At 42.2% G+C, this 19,605-nt stretch overlaps 1 protein-coding gene across 1 annotated transcript in view; it reads right to left on the reverse strand.

Moving 5' to 3' along the window:
* The window catches only part of SYNPO2L (synaptopodin 2 like), a 78,284-nt gene extending 58,830 nt beyond the window's left edge, over positions 1-19,454 (reverse strand). Inside the window, exon 1 of the mRNA XM_084841405.1 lies at positions 19,347-19,454. Within this exon, the coding sequence (XP_084697531.1) occupies positions 19,347-19,454 (108 nt within the window). The remainder of the gene's footprint in view (positions 1-19,346) is intronic.
* Positions 19,455-19,605: the final 151 nt, after the last annotated feature.

A 19,605-nucleotide genomic window follows, 5' to 3' on the forward strand; every position in this document is an offset into this window, starting at 1 on the left:
AGGAGCAAGCGTCTTTTAATTTCATGGCTACAGTCACCGTCTGCGGTGATCTTGGAGCCCAAGAAAGTAAAATCTGTCACTGCTTCCATTTCTTCCCCTTCTATATGCCAGGAAGTGATGGGGCCAGATGCCATGATCTACGTTTTTTTAATGTTGAGTTTCAAACCAGCTTTTGCACTCTCCTCTTTCACCCTCAACAAGAGGCTCTTGAGATCCTCTTCGCTTTCTGCCATTAGGGTGGTATCGTCTGCATATCGGAGGTTGTTGATAATTCTCCTGGCAATCTTAATTCCGACCTCTGATTCATCCAACCCAGCATTTCTCATGATGTACTCTGCATATAAGTTAAATAAGCAGGGCGACAATATACAGCCTTGTCGTAGTCCTTTCCCAATTTGGAACCAATCGGTTGTTCCATCTCTAGTTCTTACTGTTGCTTCTTGACCCTCGTACAGGTTTCTCAGGAGACAGGTAAGGTGGTCTGGTACTCCCATCACTTTAAGAATTTGCCACAGTTTGTTGTGATCCACACAATCAAAGGCTTTAGCGTAGTCAATGAAGCAGAAATAGACGTTTTTCTGGAATTCTCTTGCTTTCTCCATGATGCAGCGAATGTTGGCGATTTGATCTCTAGTTCCTCTGCCTCTTCTAAACCCAGCTTGTACTTCCGGCAGTTCTCGGTTCGCATACTGCTGAAGCCTAGCTTGTAGGATTTTGAGCATCACCTTGCTGGCATGTGAAATGAGCGGAATGGTGCGGTAGTTTGAACACTCTTTGGCATTGCCCTTCTTTGGAATTGGAATGTAAACTGACCTTTTCCAGTCTTGTGGCCACTGTTGAGTGTTCCAGATTTGTTGGCATATTGAATGCAGCACTTTAACAGCATCATCTTTTAGGATTTTAAATAGCTCGGCTGGAATACTGTCATCTCCGCTAGCTTTGTTGTTACTAATGCTTCCTAAGGCCCACTTGACTTCACTCTCTAGGATGTCCGGCTCAAGTTCAGTGACCGCATTATCATGGCTATCAGGGACATTCAGATCTTTCCTGTATAGTTCTTCTGTGTATTCTTGCCACCTCTTCTTAATCTCATCTGCTTCTGTTAGGTCCCTGCCTTCTTTGTCCTTTATCATGCCCGTCTTTGCACAAAACGTTCCCTTGAGATCTCCGATTTTCTTGAAGAGATCTCTAGTCTTTCCCATTCTGTTGTTTTCCTCGATTTCTTTGCATTGTCCATTTAAGAAGGCCTTCTTGTCTCTCCTTGCTATTCTCTGGAACTCTGCATTCAGTTGGATATATCTTCCCCTTTCTCCCTTGCTTTTCGCTTCCATTCTTTCCTCAGCTACTTGTAAAGCCTCATCAGACAGCCACTTGGCTTTCTTGCATTTCTTTTTCTTTGGGATGGATTTCGTTGCTGCCTCCTGAACAATGTTACGGACCTCCGTCCATAGTTTAGTGGTTTTCCCTACATTCTTCAATTTAAGCCGAAATTTTGCAACAAGAAGCTCATGATCTGAGCCACAGTCAGCTCCAGGTCTTGTTTTTACTGTCTATATAGAGCTTCTCCATCTTTGGCTGTAAAGGACATAATCAATCTGATTTCGATATTGACCATCTGGTGATGTCCATGTGTAGAGTCGTCTCTTGTGCTGTTGGAAAAGAGTGTTTGCTGTTGGAAAAGAGTGTTTGCTATGATCAGCATGTTCTCTTGGCAAAACTCTATTAGCTTTTGTCCTGCTTCATTTTGTACACCAAGGCCATGGCTGCCTGTTATCCCGGTGATTTCTTGACTTCCTACTTTAGCATTCCAATTCCCTATGATGAAGAGGACATCTTTTTTTGGTGTTAGTTCTAGAAGGTGTTGTAGGTCTTCATAGAACCGATCAACCTCAGCTTCTTCGGCCTCAGTGGTTGGGGCATAGACTTGAATTACTGTGATGTTGAATGGTTTGCCTTGGATTCGTACTGAGATCATTCTATCATTTTTAAGATTGTACCCCAGTACTGCTTTTCTCACCCTTTTGTTGACTATGAGTGCTACTCCATTTCTTCTAAGGGATTCTTGCCCACAATAGTAGATATGATGGTCACCTGAATTAAATTCGCCCATGCCTGTCCATTTGAGTTCGCTGATTCCCAAGATGTCGATGTTCAATCTTGCCATCTCATGTTTGACCACCTCCAGCTTACCTTGATTCATTGATCTGACATTCCAGGTTCCTAAACAATATTGTTCTTTACAGCATCGGATTTTCTTTTCACCACCAGACACATCCACAGCTGAGTGTCCTTTCGGGTTTGGCCCAGCTGCTTCACTCTTTCTGGCGCTACTTGGAAATACCCTCTGCTCTTCCCCAGTAGCATATTGGACACCTTCCGACCTGAGGGGCTCATCTTCCGGCGTCATATCTTTTAGCCTTGTGATACGTTCCATGGGGTTTTCTTGGCAAGAATACTGGAGTGGGTTGCCATTTCCTTCTCCAGTGGACCACATTTTGTCAGAACTCTCTGCCATGACCTGTCCGTCTTGGGTGGCCCTGCACGGCATAGCTTATGGCTTCACTGAGTTACGCAAGCCCCTTCGCCACAACAAGGCAGTGATCCATGAAGGGGTATTAGATGGTATAGAAATGTAATATATGAAATTAATGAAATGAAATATACATTAAATTTGATACCACTGTGGTCACTGTTTCCAACAACACTCATATCTCACATTAGGTCCTGTGCAGCTCCATTTGGAATTAAGTCCAGGGACATCTCCCCTCTGATCAGTTCCATGACCAACTGTTCTAGGACATAGTTCTTTGGGATATATCGAGAAATGTAACCTCTTTGTTGTAAATGGAACAAGCATTTATCCAGAGTGAGCTTAATTGAAGTCACATATCACCACAACACTTCGTCATTTGGATGCCTCCCAGATTTCATTCTCCATCTCAAGATAATTCCCAGTACTAAATTGGGGGGGGGGGCTGTATTGTCATTCAGAGTGATTCTGTGGAGGGGTCTGCCCCTCTAAGGTTTTTAGTTTGTTTCATACAATACCCTCTTTGACATACAGAACAACACCTCCAGTACGCCCTTCCCTGTCCTCCCTATAGTGGGGCAGAGGGACACACTTCATTTGATAGGAATTCAGTGGCAAGCCCAGTTCTGCACAAGAGTCTACTGCCAGCACGACTAATTGTCCCTCACAAAATTTGTACTCCTGTATTTCTGGGGACACTCAGGCTCCATGGCTATGAAATCTAGAACCCTGTCTCAATTTTCACAGCCAGCTCTCACACAGCGAGAAATTCTAAAAATAGAAAGGCTTCCCAACTTTTCTTGTTCCCAGAGGCAGCTCTTCAGAAGCTCATAAATCCCTCTTGGAGCAGAACATTGCCAACACAACTTGAGTGAGCTTCCAGATGGACGCTCCTGGCACTACCAATCAAAAGACATTGTGCAGCTATTCCATCTTTCTCTCCGCAACAGACTTTCTATGGTAAGAAAAAAGACAGAAGAAGCAATGGAAAACATGCTGGAATGAAGCAGAGCAATTACAAAATAAAAGCCTTATTTGGAAGAACCCTGACTGTCTAGTTCCTGAAAATGAGTCTTGTGGCTAGAGATTTAAAATTTCCAGAAATTTTGAAGCTATAGAAACTGTGTGTGTGTGTGTGTGTGTGTGTAAAAAATAGACATTTTGGGGACGAATGGAAAAATATGTAGTGCTTATGTTTTAAAGCTCTCTTTACAGATATAAAGTCACAGTGCAACTCCAGGTGCATAAAATATATTATGCATAACTTCATTTGTTAAAAAAAACCCACTAAAACTAAAAACATTTAAAAGCAAACTCAGGGAATTTGTAATTATTGTCTGAATAAACTATATTTTAAATGGAATATACTAAACTTGATTTTATGAGCAAAGCAAGTTAAACATAATATATCTTAGGTTCCTATTTTATGTCTGACCAGAGGGAACTTGAGGAAGTAGTCCCTGAAACTTCTGAATCATCCTAGAAGCCAGAAGAAGAAGAAGGAAGAACTGGAGGCAGAGGAAGACTGGTGTAGAGCATTTGTTCCTCTTTGTGAGGAACTCGTTGGAGTAGAATTCTGGGAAATCTGGTCTGAAGGAAAAGCTATTGAGAGGTTATTTAACAAGGGAAGACTCTCTTAACTATTAGGAATTGTAACCAAGCATATTTAATTTAATTTAATGTATGGCTGTGAGAGCTGGACTATAAGGAAGGCTGAGCGCCGAAGAATTGATGCTTTCGAACTGTGGTGCTGGAGAAGACTCTTACGAGTGCCCTGGACTGCAAGGAGGTCAAATCAGTCCATCCTAAAGGAAATCAACCCTGACTGCTCATTGGAAGGACAGATAATGAAGCTGAAGCTCCAATATTTTGGCCACCAAATGCGAAGAGAAAACTCCCTGGAAAAGACCCTGATGCTGGGAAAGACTGAAGGCAAAAGGAGAAGGGGACGGCAGAGGATGAGATGGCTAGATAGCATCACGGATGCAATGAATATGAACTTGAGCACGCTCCGGGAGAGAGCACAGGACAGGAAGGCCTGGCGTGCTATAGTCCATGGGGTCACGAAGAGTCGGACACGACTGAACAACAACAACAAATATTTAATTTAAGAACATTTAAGCAATCTCAACCTATTATTTAAAGAGAGACATTTTATTCCCTTTTGTAAATAATTCCCCTTAATAAACATCTTATTTTTTCTTCATTTTGAAACGTTGTCTGTAGTGGTAGTGTCAATCCTATGCCTATGCCACAGGAACCAGGGTGCTGAGTTTCTTTTAAATGCAGAGGATTTATTTTGGTGGCAGCAGTTGAAGATTTTTTTAATTGCTAAGGCAACACTGCCTAATGGTGAGGTCTAATTGGAAACTTTATTGAAAACTATGGCAGTGAGTTCCATAGACCCAAACCTCAAAGGTTTTGAGATGGGATAACCCACACATTGTTCCATCACATATGGTGGCAGTAGCAGGATAATGTACAGTATTTCTCTCACATGCGGGTTTTAGATCTACATTCACTGACTGCTACAGCATCTAACCAGAACAAGTCCAAAAATGCTGGACTTCATAAAACAAAACTCAAACTGTCAAGAATGCATATTTTCTTCACATGTTGAGATATTGTCATGACCTAACAGTGTCATGGGCTCTGAGGCCAAAGATCTAGTGGTGCCAACAGAGGAAACTGCAGGTTTGAGCACCACAGCAGAACTGCCAGAGACCCCTGAGCCTAGCCCCAGCATCAGACCAGCACCCTCATCTACATTCCAGGGACCCAATGCGCCAACGCTGGCATTGTGCCAGGCACGAACTCTCAGAAGAGTGCTGAGCTACAAGCCAGGGGTCTGTCTCTTTAAGGCTTCCATTCTGAAGGAAAGGGTGGAGTCTGAGACTGAGCATAAAAGGCTTCTGGCCTTAGACTTTGTCTGAGCAAGTTGCTCACTAGGAGCTCTCCTGGGTGCTGCAACTTCCTGCCTTGACTCCTTGCTGCCTGGCATTGATCCCCCATTGGCTTCTGCTCAGTCCAGAACAGGACAGATAGCTTCTCTACACAAGCTATTTATTGCATGCTCGTGATTGGTCACTCGTGAAAGTTTGTGGGTTCTTTACATGATGTTGTCAACCTCCAGGATGTCTCTCACACTTTCCCCCCGTTATCCCCCTTTTATCCCACTTTCAAAAAGATTGGAGATAAGCTGTAATAAAAGGTAATGGTGCGATATTGGCAGGGTGTAATGCCAGTGTAGTGTTATAATTCAACCACCAGATGGTACCATTTCATTGAACATATAAACAATTGTCGAGAAGGGAAATTTTCAATTCTAAATCACTTGTTCACTGTCTAAAGGAGCCCATTGTAAACTCGGAAAGACTCCTGAAGAAGAAAGCCCTGGTAAGGATGCGGGATTTTTGCTTAATGTAGAGAAGCCAGTAGTAACTTTAGTCACATGTTGGGAACTGAGCGTAACTTGGAGCATCCCTAAATGACTTGGAGTCATCAGTAAAAGGTGTATTTGAACAATAATTTTGATAAGGAACGGAAGAAATAACTATGCTGAGAATCTCATAGAGAGGATTAAAAAACATTTTCCCCACAGCTTCAAAATTTCCAGAGATTTTACGTCTATAGTATTCCTATAAAAGTCATCCTATTACATAGTTTTTAGAAATCATTTTGCGGAATAAAGGCTGGGTAGCAATATTTGAACACCTTGTCAAACATCTTATTCATCATTCTAAAATAAAGTGTTTCATAATCAAGAAACAAAAAAGTTCCTTGGGAAAAAACAGGAAAAATGGGTTCTTTCCTAATTTTTCTGAGTTTTTTCTGGTCTTTCACATCTCTACTTGTGGCACTTTAAAGACTAACTGACTTATTATGGTGTAAAATTAAATTTCATTGGCCAAAGTCCACTTCATCAGATGCATGAATCCTAAATTGGCAGGCATATACATCTATGGGAGGAGGAGGGGAAATGGAGAGGAGTGAGTTTAGAGGGGAATGAAATGCAGAAACAACACAGTGACAATTACATAAAAGGAAAATAGTAACAATGGGGTGACCCTGCCCACTTTTTGCGGGGGTGACCATCTGGCATGTGCCCCTGGAACGTTCTCCAAAAGGGAAAGTGGCCCTCAGGCAAAAAAAAGGGTTTCCCATCCCACCTTTAAAGTTCAAGGATGAACTTTAGATCAGTTACATTTTCAGAATGTCCTGCTAAGTAGAAAAGTTATCTTACTGCTTTCTGAATATTGCCTGGGGTTTGTATCTATGCAAATGTTGTTCTGGCAAGTCAGAAGGAAAGCTAGATACAGACTGTACAGAGGGGAATTATTCCACATTTGTTGTAAAAGGGTTGAGAAATGTGTGGAGATAGGCAGAAACCTGCTGAATGTTGTGTGTGTGACTCCCCCCACAGTACTCTCAAGTCTTCTGAGGCTGATAGGATTTCAGAGCTATAATTGGCCACCATATACATGTTCACTGTTTCTCTCCCATCATGGTCTCTGGTAAATCTGTTTTTTTCACATTGCAGTAGCACTAGAAGCAGTGGCTAGAAAAAGCCCAAACTAATTTGCAGCAAGGTGACTAGCCAACGGTTTCAGATAGTTACTGGACAGTGCCAGTGATAAAACTGGGGATGACCAAACGCACTTCCTCTCACTTCCCATGCATTTAAAACATATTCTAAATTTCTTTTTTAGTATGATAGTCATTCATCCTTCCAAAGTGATTTCCAAAGTGAACAACTAAAATAATAAAAATTTTTATAAATTACTATACAGTCTGGATAGCCGAGAACCCTTTGTTCCCCACCTGTCCCACCCATGTACCCCACCATCATCAAACCATGTGCCAGAAGGGCCAGATGGCAACTGTGCTTCCCCCAGGAGATTCCCCACCACCAGGAAAGGCAAAAACACTGTTGTGGTGGCAAGAGAGAAAAAGATTATAGGGGGAAAGCACCGAACCACTGACTTCTGTTGTCACTAGTCATTACCTCATCCCCATTTAACATTGGTCTAAGACACTGAAGTTCTCAGTAATGCAGAAGATCCCCCCAAATGTGCTAGATATAAACCATGATACAACCAGCAAGGAACCCATTCAGCCGAGTAGCAGTGCAAATGCCAACAGCGACAGGTACTTTTCAGACGGTACTGGAACAAAGTTGTGGTTGACTTCATATGAGACCACTACAACATACTCCAACACATCCTCGAGAAGAGGAGGCCAGACCTCTCTCTCACAGCTCCATTCACATCATAAGCAATATATAGACAACAGGGTATCAAAATACACATAGCTGTCCTAATAGCTACGAATATACTATGTGGGAGCAGAATTTCATTTTCCAAGGAAAAATGCAAATTGCAGATTGAGGGGCAGGTCTGGGGAGGAACGCCACATCTCAACAACCAATGTATGGAGTGTGCATTGCAAATTACAAATAAATACTATTCATTGCCCCAAACCTCATATCACGTAGAAACGTCATACTCTGTATAGAAAGAGAACAGCAACATCATTAAACAGGGAAGGACAAATACATATTCCTGTAATAACTGATTGGGAGGAAAAAGTATGAAACAACAGCTGCTCCACTGGAATGGAAATGATATGACAAGTGTCATAGCCTGACTCCTCCAAAGGGCTAATTCAGCAGAACCAGCAGCTGCCACAATAAGCAGAGTTTGAAATCACAGCAGGTTCCTATGCCTCACTACTGACTGGAGGTTCCATTAGTTTAAGGAAACAGTGAAGCATGTTGTAGTTGCAGTAATCGTTAAGTGTTTTTTCTGATACAAAATGAGCAATCTAGGGCGCAATCCTATTGACTGAGCCCTTGACTATCAGAAGCCCCTGAACTCGGAGGCTTCCAATCACGCAGTGCAGGGCGGGAGAAGCAGCAGAGGAAATCTTGCCCCACCCCCATTCTCCTAACCTGCATATGTCGTTAGATGGGCTTTTTCACCCATCTAGTGAGGGCACTTCAGAGGGGGGATGGAAGGGTCTGACAGAGACTCAGGATAACTTGAATCCTGGCCTCTACACTCTCCTCCCCTCCCCACCCACTGGAATGCCCCCTTTTCACAGTCTCTGAGGTTGCTTTTCCGACCTTGGGGGGCAGCCAGCATGGTTCTTTCCGCATCGGCTGCAAGGGGGTGGGGGAGGGAGGGCGGACCGCTGCTTCCATCTTTATTTTTAGCAGAAAAAATCCATTTAGGAGGAAATGACAGAGCAGCTGCACAATGGCTTTTGACTGGTAGCATTAGGAGTCCTCCATCTGGAAACAGCCTTTGTCTTATGCTAATCAACTAGTCTATAACCACCAACTAATGTTCCAACATTGAAAATGCTCTGTAATCAATATCCAATTTATATTGTTGTTTCATGTAATCAATAAAAGGCATCCAAAATTTGTATCTTTTTTGCCCATCTCCATGTAAGTGAACATATTCTCTTAGCTTGGCTGTTAGCGCTGTATATGCCATAATTTGCTGACGCATCCCTTTAAAGAAGTACTATCTAGCCTCTGTTTGGTAGCTATCACTATTTTTTCTGCCATTAATAGGCTATCAACAAATGCCAGATGCTCACTTCTTATGAAACCCTTAAAATATCTAAGCACGTTGTTCATGGGGTTTGTGGGTATGGAATACCCAATCATTCAGTTTATTTGTTTTATATGTTTTCCTCAGAAATATGTTTTCCTTTTTAAACATCCATTATATATTAATAAAGTCTGCTTCACCCACATTTGCAATGGATGTTACTAACATTTTTGCATTATCATATACCAACACTTCAAGTTTTTGTAAAAATGCCCTTTTAAATTAATACTTGTGGAGAGTTTGGGTCCATTAAAAAAAATGCTTCCATTGAACTTCAGAGATTTCTGTTCCTAAAATTTTTCTTATGAGGATAAAGGAAATTACTTTAAGATTAATTTCCTTTATCCTCACCCAGTGTTATTAGTATCAGATAAATCAGAGACTGTATTTTTAGCGTTATATTATTGACTAACTTTTTTTTCAAATAGCAATAAATCTTTAATTACATTTCTCTCCCTTATTTTTTTTTATTTATAAGAAACTCTAACTGAAAGCATTGGAACCATGAACCATTCCTTATTTCCCATTTTGGTTGCTAGTTCAGCCATGGAGATTAGTTTATCATCAGTTAATGCATCAGCAAAGGTTCTAATTTTGTTTCTAATTCACACCATTATAATTCCTTTTAGATTAAATTTATTATAGAAAAGATATTCCAGTCATGGGATTTTACCAGATAACCTGTTCTTAAATGTATCCGAAACATAAAGAACAGGTATTATCATAGGATTTTGCTTTGAAACAGCATTCATTTCTACAAAGGTCTGTTGATATGCCAACGGTAAGTCTTGTAGTGGTATTTTAGGGTGTCTCTACATTAACGGAAAATCCCACAGCCCTATTGGAAAATTTTGCTTCCATTTCTGTGGTGCAATTAGGACTGGCTCCTTTAGACGATGAACATGATGTGGAATTGACAACAGCTTTCTCAGTAGCCTTACCAGGGCTTTCTATATTTTTCAATGAAACACTGCCATCTAGTCGCAGAATTATGGTGTTATGCCAGCACTACACACTGCAGAAATGGTGGGGTTATTTTTATATTCCAGTTTATCTCCACTTTTTTTAAGGCAGGATTACTAGGAAAAAGCACTGAAGAAGTCCTGGAGGTTAACAACATCGTGTAAAAGACCCACAAACTTCTGTGAGTGGCCAATCACAAGTGCACGATAAATGCCTCATGTAGAAATGGCCTTAGAGGAGGTCTCCTCCAAAATGCAGGGAAAAGATGTATCTGTTTCATCTAGCCATTTTGACAGTATTTTTAATCTTTATGTTATACCAGGAGAGGGCAACTTGTGCCTACAATTCACATCATTCCTTACCATTAGCTATGCTGGCTAGGGCTGATAGGAGTTGTAGGCCAAAACATCTGGAGAGCCACAAGTTGCCTACCCCTGGGCTCTCAACGCTATCTTGGGACAGTTGTCAAGTGAGCATGAGAGACAGGGCCTTTCTTGAGGTAGTTCCACAACTCTGGAGTACTCTCTTCCTCTGCAGTGCTCTCCTTTGTCAGGCACACTCTTTGATTTTCTTTTCTCATTTGCCCTGTTTTGAAGACAATTTTATTTTAATATTTTAAGGTGTAACTCCTATTATTATTATTATTATTGCTATTACTTTTACAACTACTACTATTATTTGCTGCCTGTTTTAAGTTGAAACATGTTTCAGTCTTGCTGCTCTTAGGTTTTTTTATTGTTGATTGTATTATATGCTGTTTATTATTGCTTTTAGAAATTGTCATATTTTTGTATAGTTTTATGGTTATGTCGTACTGGTTTCTCTAGGTACCTTTAGAAGAACAGGACACAAATCAACCAATCAATCACTGGCTGTTACATCTTTTGCTGCTCAATGGGAGCCAATAAAACAGACCGGAGGTGCCCACAGATACCTCCCACTGCACCCACGAAGTGCCTTGCTGATACTGTGATTAAAACAAATTGAAACCCAGATGGTTGGGATGTGCTTCAAAGTGAAGTGCTGGGCTCTTGCCACCCGCCATCTTTACTCCCCTGACTCTGGGCTCCATGTGGACCTAGAGACATTCTTAGGAAGTAAAGATGGCTAGCAGCTGGAGGCCAGTACTTTGCTTTAAAATGCTGCACACTGCCCAGAAAAAAAGGAAGGCAGGAAGGCATAGACTTCACTGCCATTGCCTAGTAAGGGGGAAAGCACAGGAATTTCTTTATTTCATTATATCCTGCCTTTCCACTAAAAATAATGGATGGCAGCAGGAAAACCAAGGGACAGCTGGGGTGAATCAATGGCGTAGGAGGAAGGAGCAGGGAGACCAGGGCTGGGGAGGGTTGAGGAGAGCAAAAGGAAGGGTCGGGGTGGCCTGCAGGATAACTCAATGGGGGTAGTGAGCAAGGAAGGGCTCTGTGTATGTGTCGGGGGGAGGTTGTTTTTGGTGTAGGTGGGGTTTTGTTTATGTGTATGAGAGAGTGTGTGTGTGGGGGTAATCCTTAAAAAGAGAGAGAAATTAGTGATTGGGGCGAGGGGATCTTGTGTGCTGGAGGTGTGGAGTGAAAGGGGGAGTACATGTGGCAAGACAAGTCTTAATGAGAGTGAGAACTATGGTTTCGAAAGGGGCTGGGGTGGCCTTTACAGTAAAGAAAAGATCTGTAGTCCTACCATTGTGGAGCCTTTCTGCGTTTGGTGAGCACGCGACTGCTGATAGGGGAAGTTTTTAATTTTTTAGGTTCCATAGAACTCAATGAAACAGCTCCATCTAGTGGCTGTTTTAGTAGCACAACAATCCAATATATTTTGATACCTCATTTTCCCTGGATCTTTTTAACATGGAAAAACTGGGAAATATGTCCGGATGTGCCCTGGAGGTTGACAAGGTCAAGAAAAGGACCGGCAAACTTCCATGAGTGAGCAAACTCAATAGCAGGATAAAAGCTCCGTGTGAAGAAGCCCTGGGTAAAAGTCGGATCCATGAAATAAAAAATGGATCCTTGTGATTTCATATGATTATTAAAGGGGACACCCCCTAAACTGCAATCATATCACAGAGCACATCTGTCTCCATGGACTAAACTATAAAAATCATGGATCTGCCACTCATGGATGCCTCCACAGCATAAAAATATGGATCCGAGGCACAGATCCTCATGGATTTTCATGATTTTTACAAGCAAAATACCCCAAACCACCATCAAATCACAGAGCACATCTCCCTCCAGAGACTGAACCATGAAAATCACAGATATGCCACTTGTTGGTGCCGCCATGGTGCAAAAACATGGATCCATAGCATGATTCAACATGGATCCTCTTAGTTTGCACACAGGATCTGCCCCAAACCACCATCAAATCACAGAACACATCTTTCTCCTTGGATTGCAAATAAAACCACCCAGACAGCTTTGGCTATTGGGTTATAGAATCATAGAAGGTATAGTAATGTAGCAAACAAATAAATAAAATTAATGGATCCACCACTTCACAGCACCATCACGGCACAAAAAAATTCATGGTGCAAAATCATGCATGTGTTGTACAAATCTTCATGGATCCTCATGATTTTTACATGGGATGTGTCAAAAACCACTGTCATCTCTCATATCACATTCATGGCCATAGATCAAAATAAATAAAATAAAATCAGAGATCTCATGTTCATGGTGCCACTATGGAACACAAGTATGGATTTGAGGCATAAATTATCTTGGATCCTCTGGCTTTTGTAGGGGATCCCATGATAACCACCATTAAATCACAGATTACATCCGTGTCAACAGACTGAACCATAAAAAATACAGAACCAGTACTTCATGGAGCTTGTATGGTACAAAAACATGCATCTGGAACATGGATCCTCACGAATCTTCTGGATTTTTAAAGGGGATATTCCAAAACTATATTCAAATCATAGAACACATCCATGCCCAGGGATTGAACCATAAAAATCATAGATTTGGGGCGTCATGGTATAAAAACATGAATATGAGGCATAATTCAATATGAATTCTGTGAATTTTTACACTGGATTTCCCCCCCCCCCAATCAAAGCACAGAATTCATCTGTGACCAAGTATGCACTCTAAGAATCCCAGATCTGCTGCTTCACATCATGGTGTGAACCATTTATGCAAGGCATCGAGCCTGATGGATCATCTAGATTTTACAGGTAGTGCATCCAAAATCACAGCTGAATCACAAAGCACAGCCATGTCAGTGGCATGGATCCTACACTTCTCAGAGCTAGGATGGCCAAACCTCCCCTCCCCCCCATGGATTGAAGACAGAGATCCTTATGTCTCCTTTGGATTTTAACAGAGTGTCCCCCAAAATGCACCATTAAATTACAGATCACATCCATGGCCACACAGCAAGTATTAAAGTTATGGATCCTAGACTTCATGGAGCAAGCATGATGCAAAAACCTGAATCCATAACAATCATGCTCCCATGCTTCACAGAACCACTGTGGCATAAAAACATTTTATATTGTATTTTATGATGCATTCTGTGATTTTAATTCTTCTGAATCGCCCAGAGAGCTTCAGCTATCAGGCAGTATAGAAATGTAATAAATAAATGAATGAATGAATGAATGATTTGGGACATGGATCCTATGGCTGTTATTTTTAAAGACCATGCCCACAAAATAACCAGCAAATCATGTCTGTGTCCATGGATTGCATTATAACAATCAAATTTTTTGTGGTACTGCCATGGCCCAAAACATGGATCTGAGGCATGGATACTCATGATTCCCCTGGAGTTTTATGGGGATGCCTCCAAAACCACCATCAAATCACAGATCATGTCCGTGTCCAGGGACTGAACCATAGAAAGCACTGATCCAGAACTTCATGGTGCAACTATGGTGAAATGTTTGGGTCTGAGTTACAGATCCTCATGGATGCTCCAGATTTTTACATGGGATCCCTCTTCAACTACCATCAAATCACAGATCACATATAGAAATCTTGGAACTTTTGTTTCATGGCTCCTCCATAGCACAGAAGCATGGACTCACATGATTATTACAGGGTCACAAATCCCCTTGCTAGTTTGTTATGACATGCAAACGCGGAACTCTGGTTTGTCTCTTCCCCAACAAGCCAGAGAAATATAAGCCATGGTTTGGTATGGGGTTATTCCTTGTGCTTGTACAGGAGGAGACAAGCTAGAGTTTCTTGTTTGCACATCATGACAAACAATCCAAGGACAAAACATTCCTGATTGTTTAGCTGCTCTCACTCACAGCGGGACTGATCAAGCAGCATGCACTAGCAAGCTCACTCATTCCTAAAAACCCAGGATTTAAAAACTCTTCACCCCGCGCATTTTATCCCACTGCAAACCGTTCCTTTTGATTTTGGATCCTTAATGGGATTTAGGGCATCTCTACACCAGCCTAAAATCCTGCATTTAAAATGGGGCTTTCTGCTTCCCTTTTAAATGCAGGATCACTACGATTCCCTTTTTCAAGTGCTTCCTTTCCCCCCACCCCTTCTCCCAGTATCTGAGTCTTCCATTATCTTTCATTGATCTTGCTCCTCTTCTTGCCACTTTTCCTCTTTTCACAGAGGAAACTGAAGCGGAACACAACGGGGTAATTTGATAGCTCCTTATCTGCGATCTATTTAAAAACAGAACAAAGGGCATTTAGTGCAAGAGATGCCTTGAATGATCGTGTAAAGGGCCCGCAAACTTCCATGAAGGAGCAATCTGAATCGCAGGAAAAAAGCTCAGTGTGAAGGAGCCCTTATACTGGCCCTGTATACAGGCATCTCTCATAGTGCTTCCCTCCGCTCTGTACCTTTTCACGGCTGAACGAAGCTGCACAGAAAAATCAGGACAGAAGGGGGCTGCTGGCCCCATGCCCCCTCCCCTCCCCAATCATTGGTTCCTGTAACATGATTGATGGCTCCGCCCCACAACAGGAGGGAAGTCAGAAGCCCTTCTAGTGACCAGGTTAGTGGGCTATGGGAGCTGCTCCCCTCCTTCCTCCAACTTTGTGGCAAGGGAGAGATAGTTTGTTGGTGGCTTATCCCAAGGTTGCTGGCGCTGCTAGTCCTTCTCTGCTAAATATGCGTGTGTGTGATGGAATTAAATGCAGTACATTGCTTGCACTACCGAGTTCGAAGGGTATACTGATTTCTGGGTTCCCAATTACAGAAAGAAATCCACCAATGGACTAGTATACAGCCAATGCACCAAGCCATCCCTAGCAGCCCCCGCGCCTGGCGACAGCTTCATGGGGAACACCTTCGTCATTAGACCCGGCTTGCTTCCCCGTCCCCACACTGTTGTTGCTCTTCCCCTTATTCTGGCTTCCCAACAACCATGTAAGGTGGGCTAGGAGAAGAGATAGTGGCTAGCTTGCTTCCCAATCATATGGATGTTTTCACAGGCATGAGTGCAAGTCCATTCAATGGTTGTATGAAAAAAGCCCATCAAACTGGTGAGCAAAAGGGAGAAGAAGCAGTCAGTGATGTCAGTGGGAAGGGGAAGTTCCAAGTAAATGCATTGAAGGGGATGGGAGACCTTAAGACTGCTACTCTTAAGTAGACTTACAATGCACTCCTATGCATGCCTACTCAGAAGCAAGCCATGCAGATTTCAATGGCACTTACTACCAGGAAAGGAAAGCCTTATAGCCAATAAGTTTACTCAGAAGTAAGCATTGCTGTGTTCAGGAGGATCTCAGAGAAGCATTTGGGATGGTTAACCACTTTACAGTTCAAGCACCCGTAGTGGAATGGGAGAGAGGCAGAAACAGTCACTGGAAGAGTGGTCAGTGACCTGCCCCCCCATTTGTTGTCATGACAATGTTATTCAACACCACCCAGCAACACACCTAGCACACACCCACACAAAGCGAGACAAAGAGCTAAAGGGGAAAAATACACAGGGGGGGAGTGGTCATTTCAATCGCAAGCACAGAAATGCCGGGTTTTCCCTGTTCTCAGATAACACAGGAAGAGAGAGGGGAAGTTGTGAGATAGCAACAGGAGAGCAGCAGCAGCAGCAGCAGCTAAAGCTCCTGCGAAAACCAGTGATTAAAGAAGAATGATCCTGCTAAAAGAAACAGTGTGTGAAGGTGGCCAGTGACTACAGGACCCATGATTTTTAAGGTTCAGTTCTGAGGATATGTGCCTCAAATCCATGCTTTTGTACTGTGGTGGCTCAGTACATGGACATCCACGTGATCTGGATGGCCTTGTAGGCCCCTTCCAACCCTACTATTCTATGACTATTCTATGATCTATGATTTGACCATAGTTTCAGGTGGATTCCATCTAAAATTCATGAGGATCCCTGCCTTGGATCCATATTTTTGTGCCATGGCAGTGAGGAAAAGTGCTGGACCTGTGATTTTTGTGGTTAGTCCATGGAGGCAGATGTCCTGTGTGATATGATTGTGGTTTGGGGGATTCTTCCTGTAAAAATAATGAATATTCACAAGGATCCGTCCATTGGATCCATGTTTGCCCCATGTCCGCACCAAAATCTCTGATTTTCATGGTTCAATCTGTGGAAGGAGATATGCTCTGTGATTGGATGGTGGTTTGGGGGATCTTGCCTGGCAAAATGCAGAGGCTCCATGAGGATCCATGCCTTGGATTCATGTTTTTGAGCTGTGGTGGAGCCAACAAGTGGCAGATCTGTGATTTTCATGGTTCAGTCATGGAGGTAGATGTGCTTTGTGATCGGATAGTGGATTAGAGGATTTTTCCTGTAAATATCATGAAGATCCATGAGGATTCATGCCTCAGATCCATGTTTTTGCACCATGGCGGCACCCAGAAGTGGTGAATCTATGATTTTCATGGTTCAGTGCCTGGAGACAGATGTGCTCTGTGATTTGTTGGTTGTTTGGGGTATTTTGCTTGTAAAAATCATGAGGATCCGTGCCTTGGATCCAAGTTTTTTGCTGTTGAGGCGCCCACAAATGGTGGATCCATTATTTTTATGGTTCAGTCTGTGGAGGGAGATATACTCTGTGATATGACTGCGATTTGGGAAGTGTACCCTTAAAAAATCATATGAAATCTTGAGGATCCGTTTTTTATTTCAGGGATCTGACTTTTACCCTAGTCCTGTTTCAAAGCAGTGGATTTGTATTGTGGTGCTCAGCCCCCACCTCTGCTACCCTCACCAGTTTGCCTTTCTGTGAAAAAGGCTTCTGTTGAAGCAGAAAACTGTGGGTTTGAATGAGTGGTTTTGTTTTGGGGCTCAGGGTCAAACTACACTGCCCTTTCTTGCTTTCTTTCTCAAGAGTAAGTGTGCAGCCCTGATTTGGACTAGGAGCGAGCAGCACAAGCCAGGAGGGGAGGATTAACTCTCCCTATGCACTGTTTGCGTCCCAAAATCCCTCCTCCAGCCCTGCCACCCATTTAAAAAAAATGGAAAAAGAAAACTCCATTGGCTTCAGTTGAGGCTTTTTTTTCTTTTAATCCCCGCGTGGAGGGTGTGGGTAGGAATGTGGGGAAACAAACGGGGGTGGGGATGTTTAAGACTCTCCTCCCAATGTGCACTGGTCCCAGTCCAAATCGGGGCCACATGCATTTACTCTCGAGTAAGAAAGCAATAGGAAGTCAGCTACACATGATTAATGTTATGTGCGGTTTGACCCTCAGAGCTCACTTTTGCCATGTATTCAGGTTCTTGGGCAAGTTACTTGTCTTTGAGACTCACCAGTCTGCCTTTATGTGAAATGGGTGGTTTTTGACTGGCTGTGCCCATTATGGCAGCCATTTTGTGAATGGGCAACCCCCCTCATGGCAGCCATTTTGTGATGCCACCCATTACACTTTCTCAAAATTCCGAATGTGCCTACCAGCCAAAAAAGGTTGGCGATTCCTGAAGCAGGCAGTGTGGTTCCAATTCAGCTAATGCTAGTTATGAGTAGTTTCTATTGAAACTAATGAGACTTATATAGGACATGAGTGACATATTCACTGGTTTCAATGGGACATGAGTCATGGCTAACATTAGCAGGATTAGAGAATATATATTCAGCTTAATTAGGATCTACAGCAGATATAATTTGCACACATGAAAGAAAGTTAGCCTTTACTTCAGCAGCCTCTGTTTAAGAACGCTCCTCTCTTCTTGGACACAACTAGACCATCCCACCCAAGCCATTCTTTCATAAGCAACATATTAATACAGCATTTCTTAAAATAGCTGAATACTCTTGCCCCAGTGCAAGGGTTAACAAATTCCATAACAATTTTCATGGGAAGAAGGGCCATCATCAATTTGTATAAATTTCCCTTAACGTATTAGGGGCAAAGAATTGACAGGAACCTTGCACATGTCATGTTCTAGGGCATTCTTATTTTTAAACGCCCATCAGATATGAAAAATTGTCATATATGGATTGTGGAATTTCACAACTTGGGATGTCACCCAATTAAAGAAATCATAATTGATTAATAAGATGAGTTTTAGTTTACTAGCTGATTGAATAAATTTGCATATGAGTAAAACAGTAGTTCTCAAGGGAGAAACATACTTCCTTTGATTCTGGATGGTACACACATGTGTCATAGCCAGTATTACCTTAGAAGAAACATTCCTTGCTATGAGAGGAAGGAGAGAATGCTTCTTTTAAGATGGTGCTTGCCATCTGCATTTTTTACAAGTGTGTGTGTGTGTGTGTGTGTGTATAATTTAAATATACTGCTGCCTGTATTTGATTAATTGGGAAAACTTGTCAACTAAAACATTTTAACATTGATTAATCAGTTTTAAAACGTTGCATCTGTATGTGAACCCATATTGAATTTGAGTTTCTTCTCACCACCATGTTTTCAATCTTTGAGCATTAAATTTTGAAATCTACCACTGCAACTTAACGTAAAAATAAAACTTAAAAAAAACACATGCTAACATGAATATTGGCTGCATAGCCCAATCTAGAATACTATAGGTCCATAAGCTACATGTCGCCTACCCCTGCTACGAAACTCAATCCTAAGTATGTTTACTTGGAAATATGCCCCACTATGTTAAAACAGGTAGGTGTGCATAGGACTGCAGCATTAGCGATAAAGACAGACAGATATTCTAATTCAGGTGAACGTGGTTTGAACACAAGTTGTCTGCCCTAAAAATAAATGTCTTGGAATGCGGCAAATATATTCAAACCATTTTCAGCACATGTTACAACACCTGCCTATGTTCACCCTTAGAGAGTAAGGACATTCTACTTTTCCTACCTTTGACACTTGAAGGGATCGTTTCTGTTCAGATCCCCCCTGCAGTCGGAAGCCCCAAGGGGCCCCTCCAGAGAGAGTGACAACCACCTCTTCTTCTTCAGCTCCCATAACTTCAGAAAATTCTCTCTTCTTTTGGTGATGTGCCTTTTTAAAATAAGCTTCCAGCTCTTAAGGGATGGTAGTTTCTGTTTCCATTGATGCAAGTAGCATCTACCTTCTCACGTCTGTCCTAAAGTCCTCTCCTTTCTTTCCCCCGCCC

This window comes from Heloderma suspectum, chromosome 3 (genome assembly GCF_057233095.1).
Source record: "Heloderma suspectum isolate Gila_16-S chromosome 3, 16-S_ref, whole genome shotgun sequence".
NCBI classification, from domain to species: Eukaryota; Metazoa; Chordata; class Lepidosauria; order Squamata; family Helodermatidae; genus Heloderma; species Heloderma suspectum.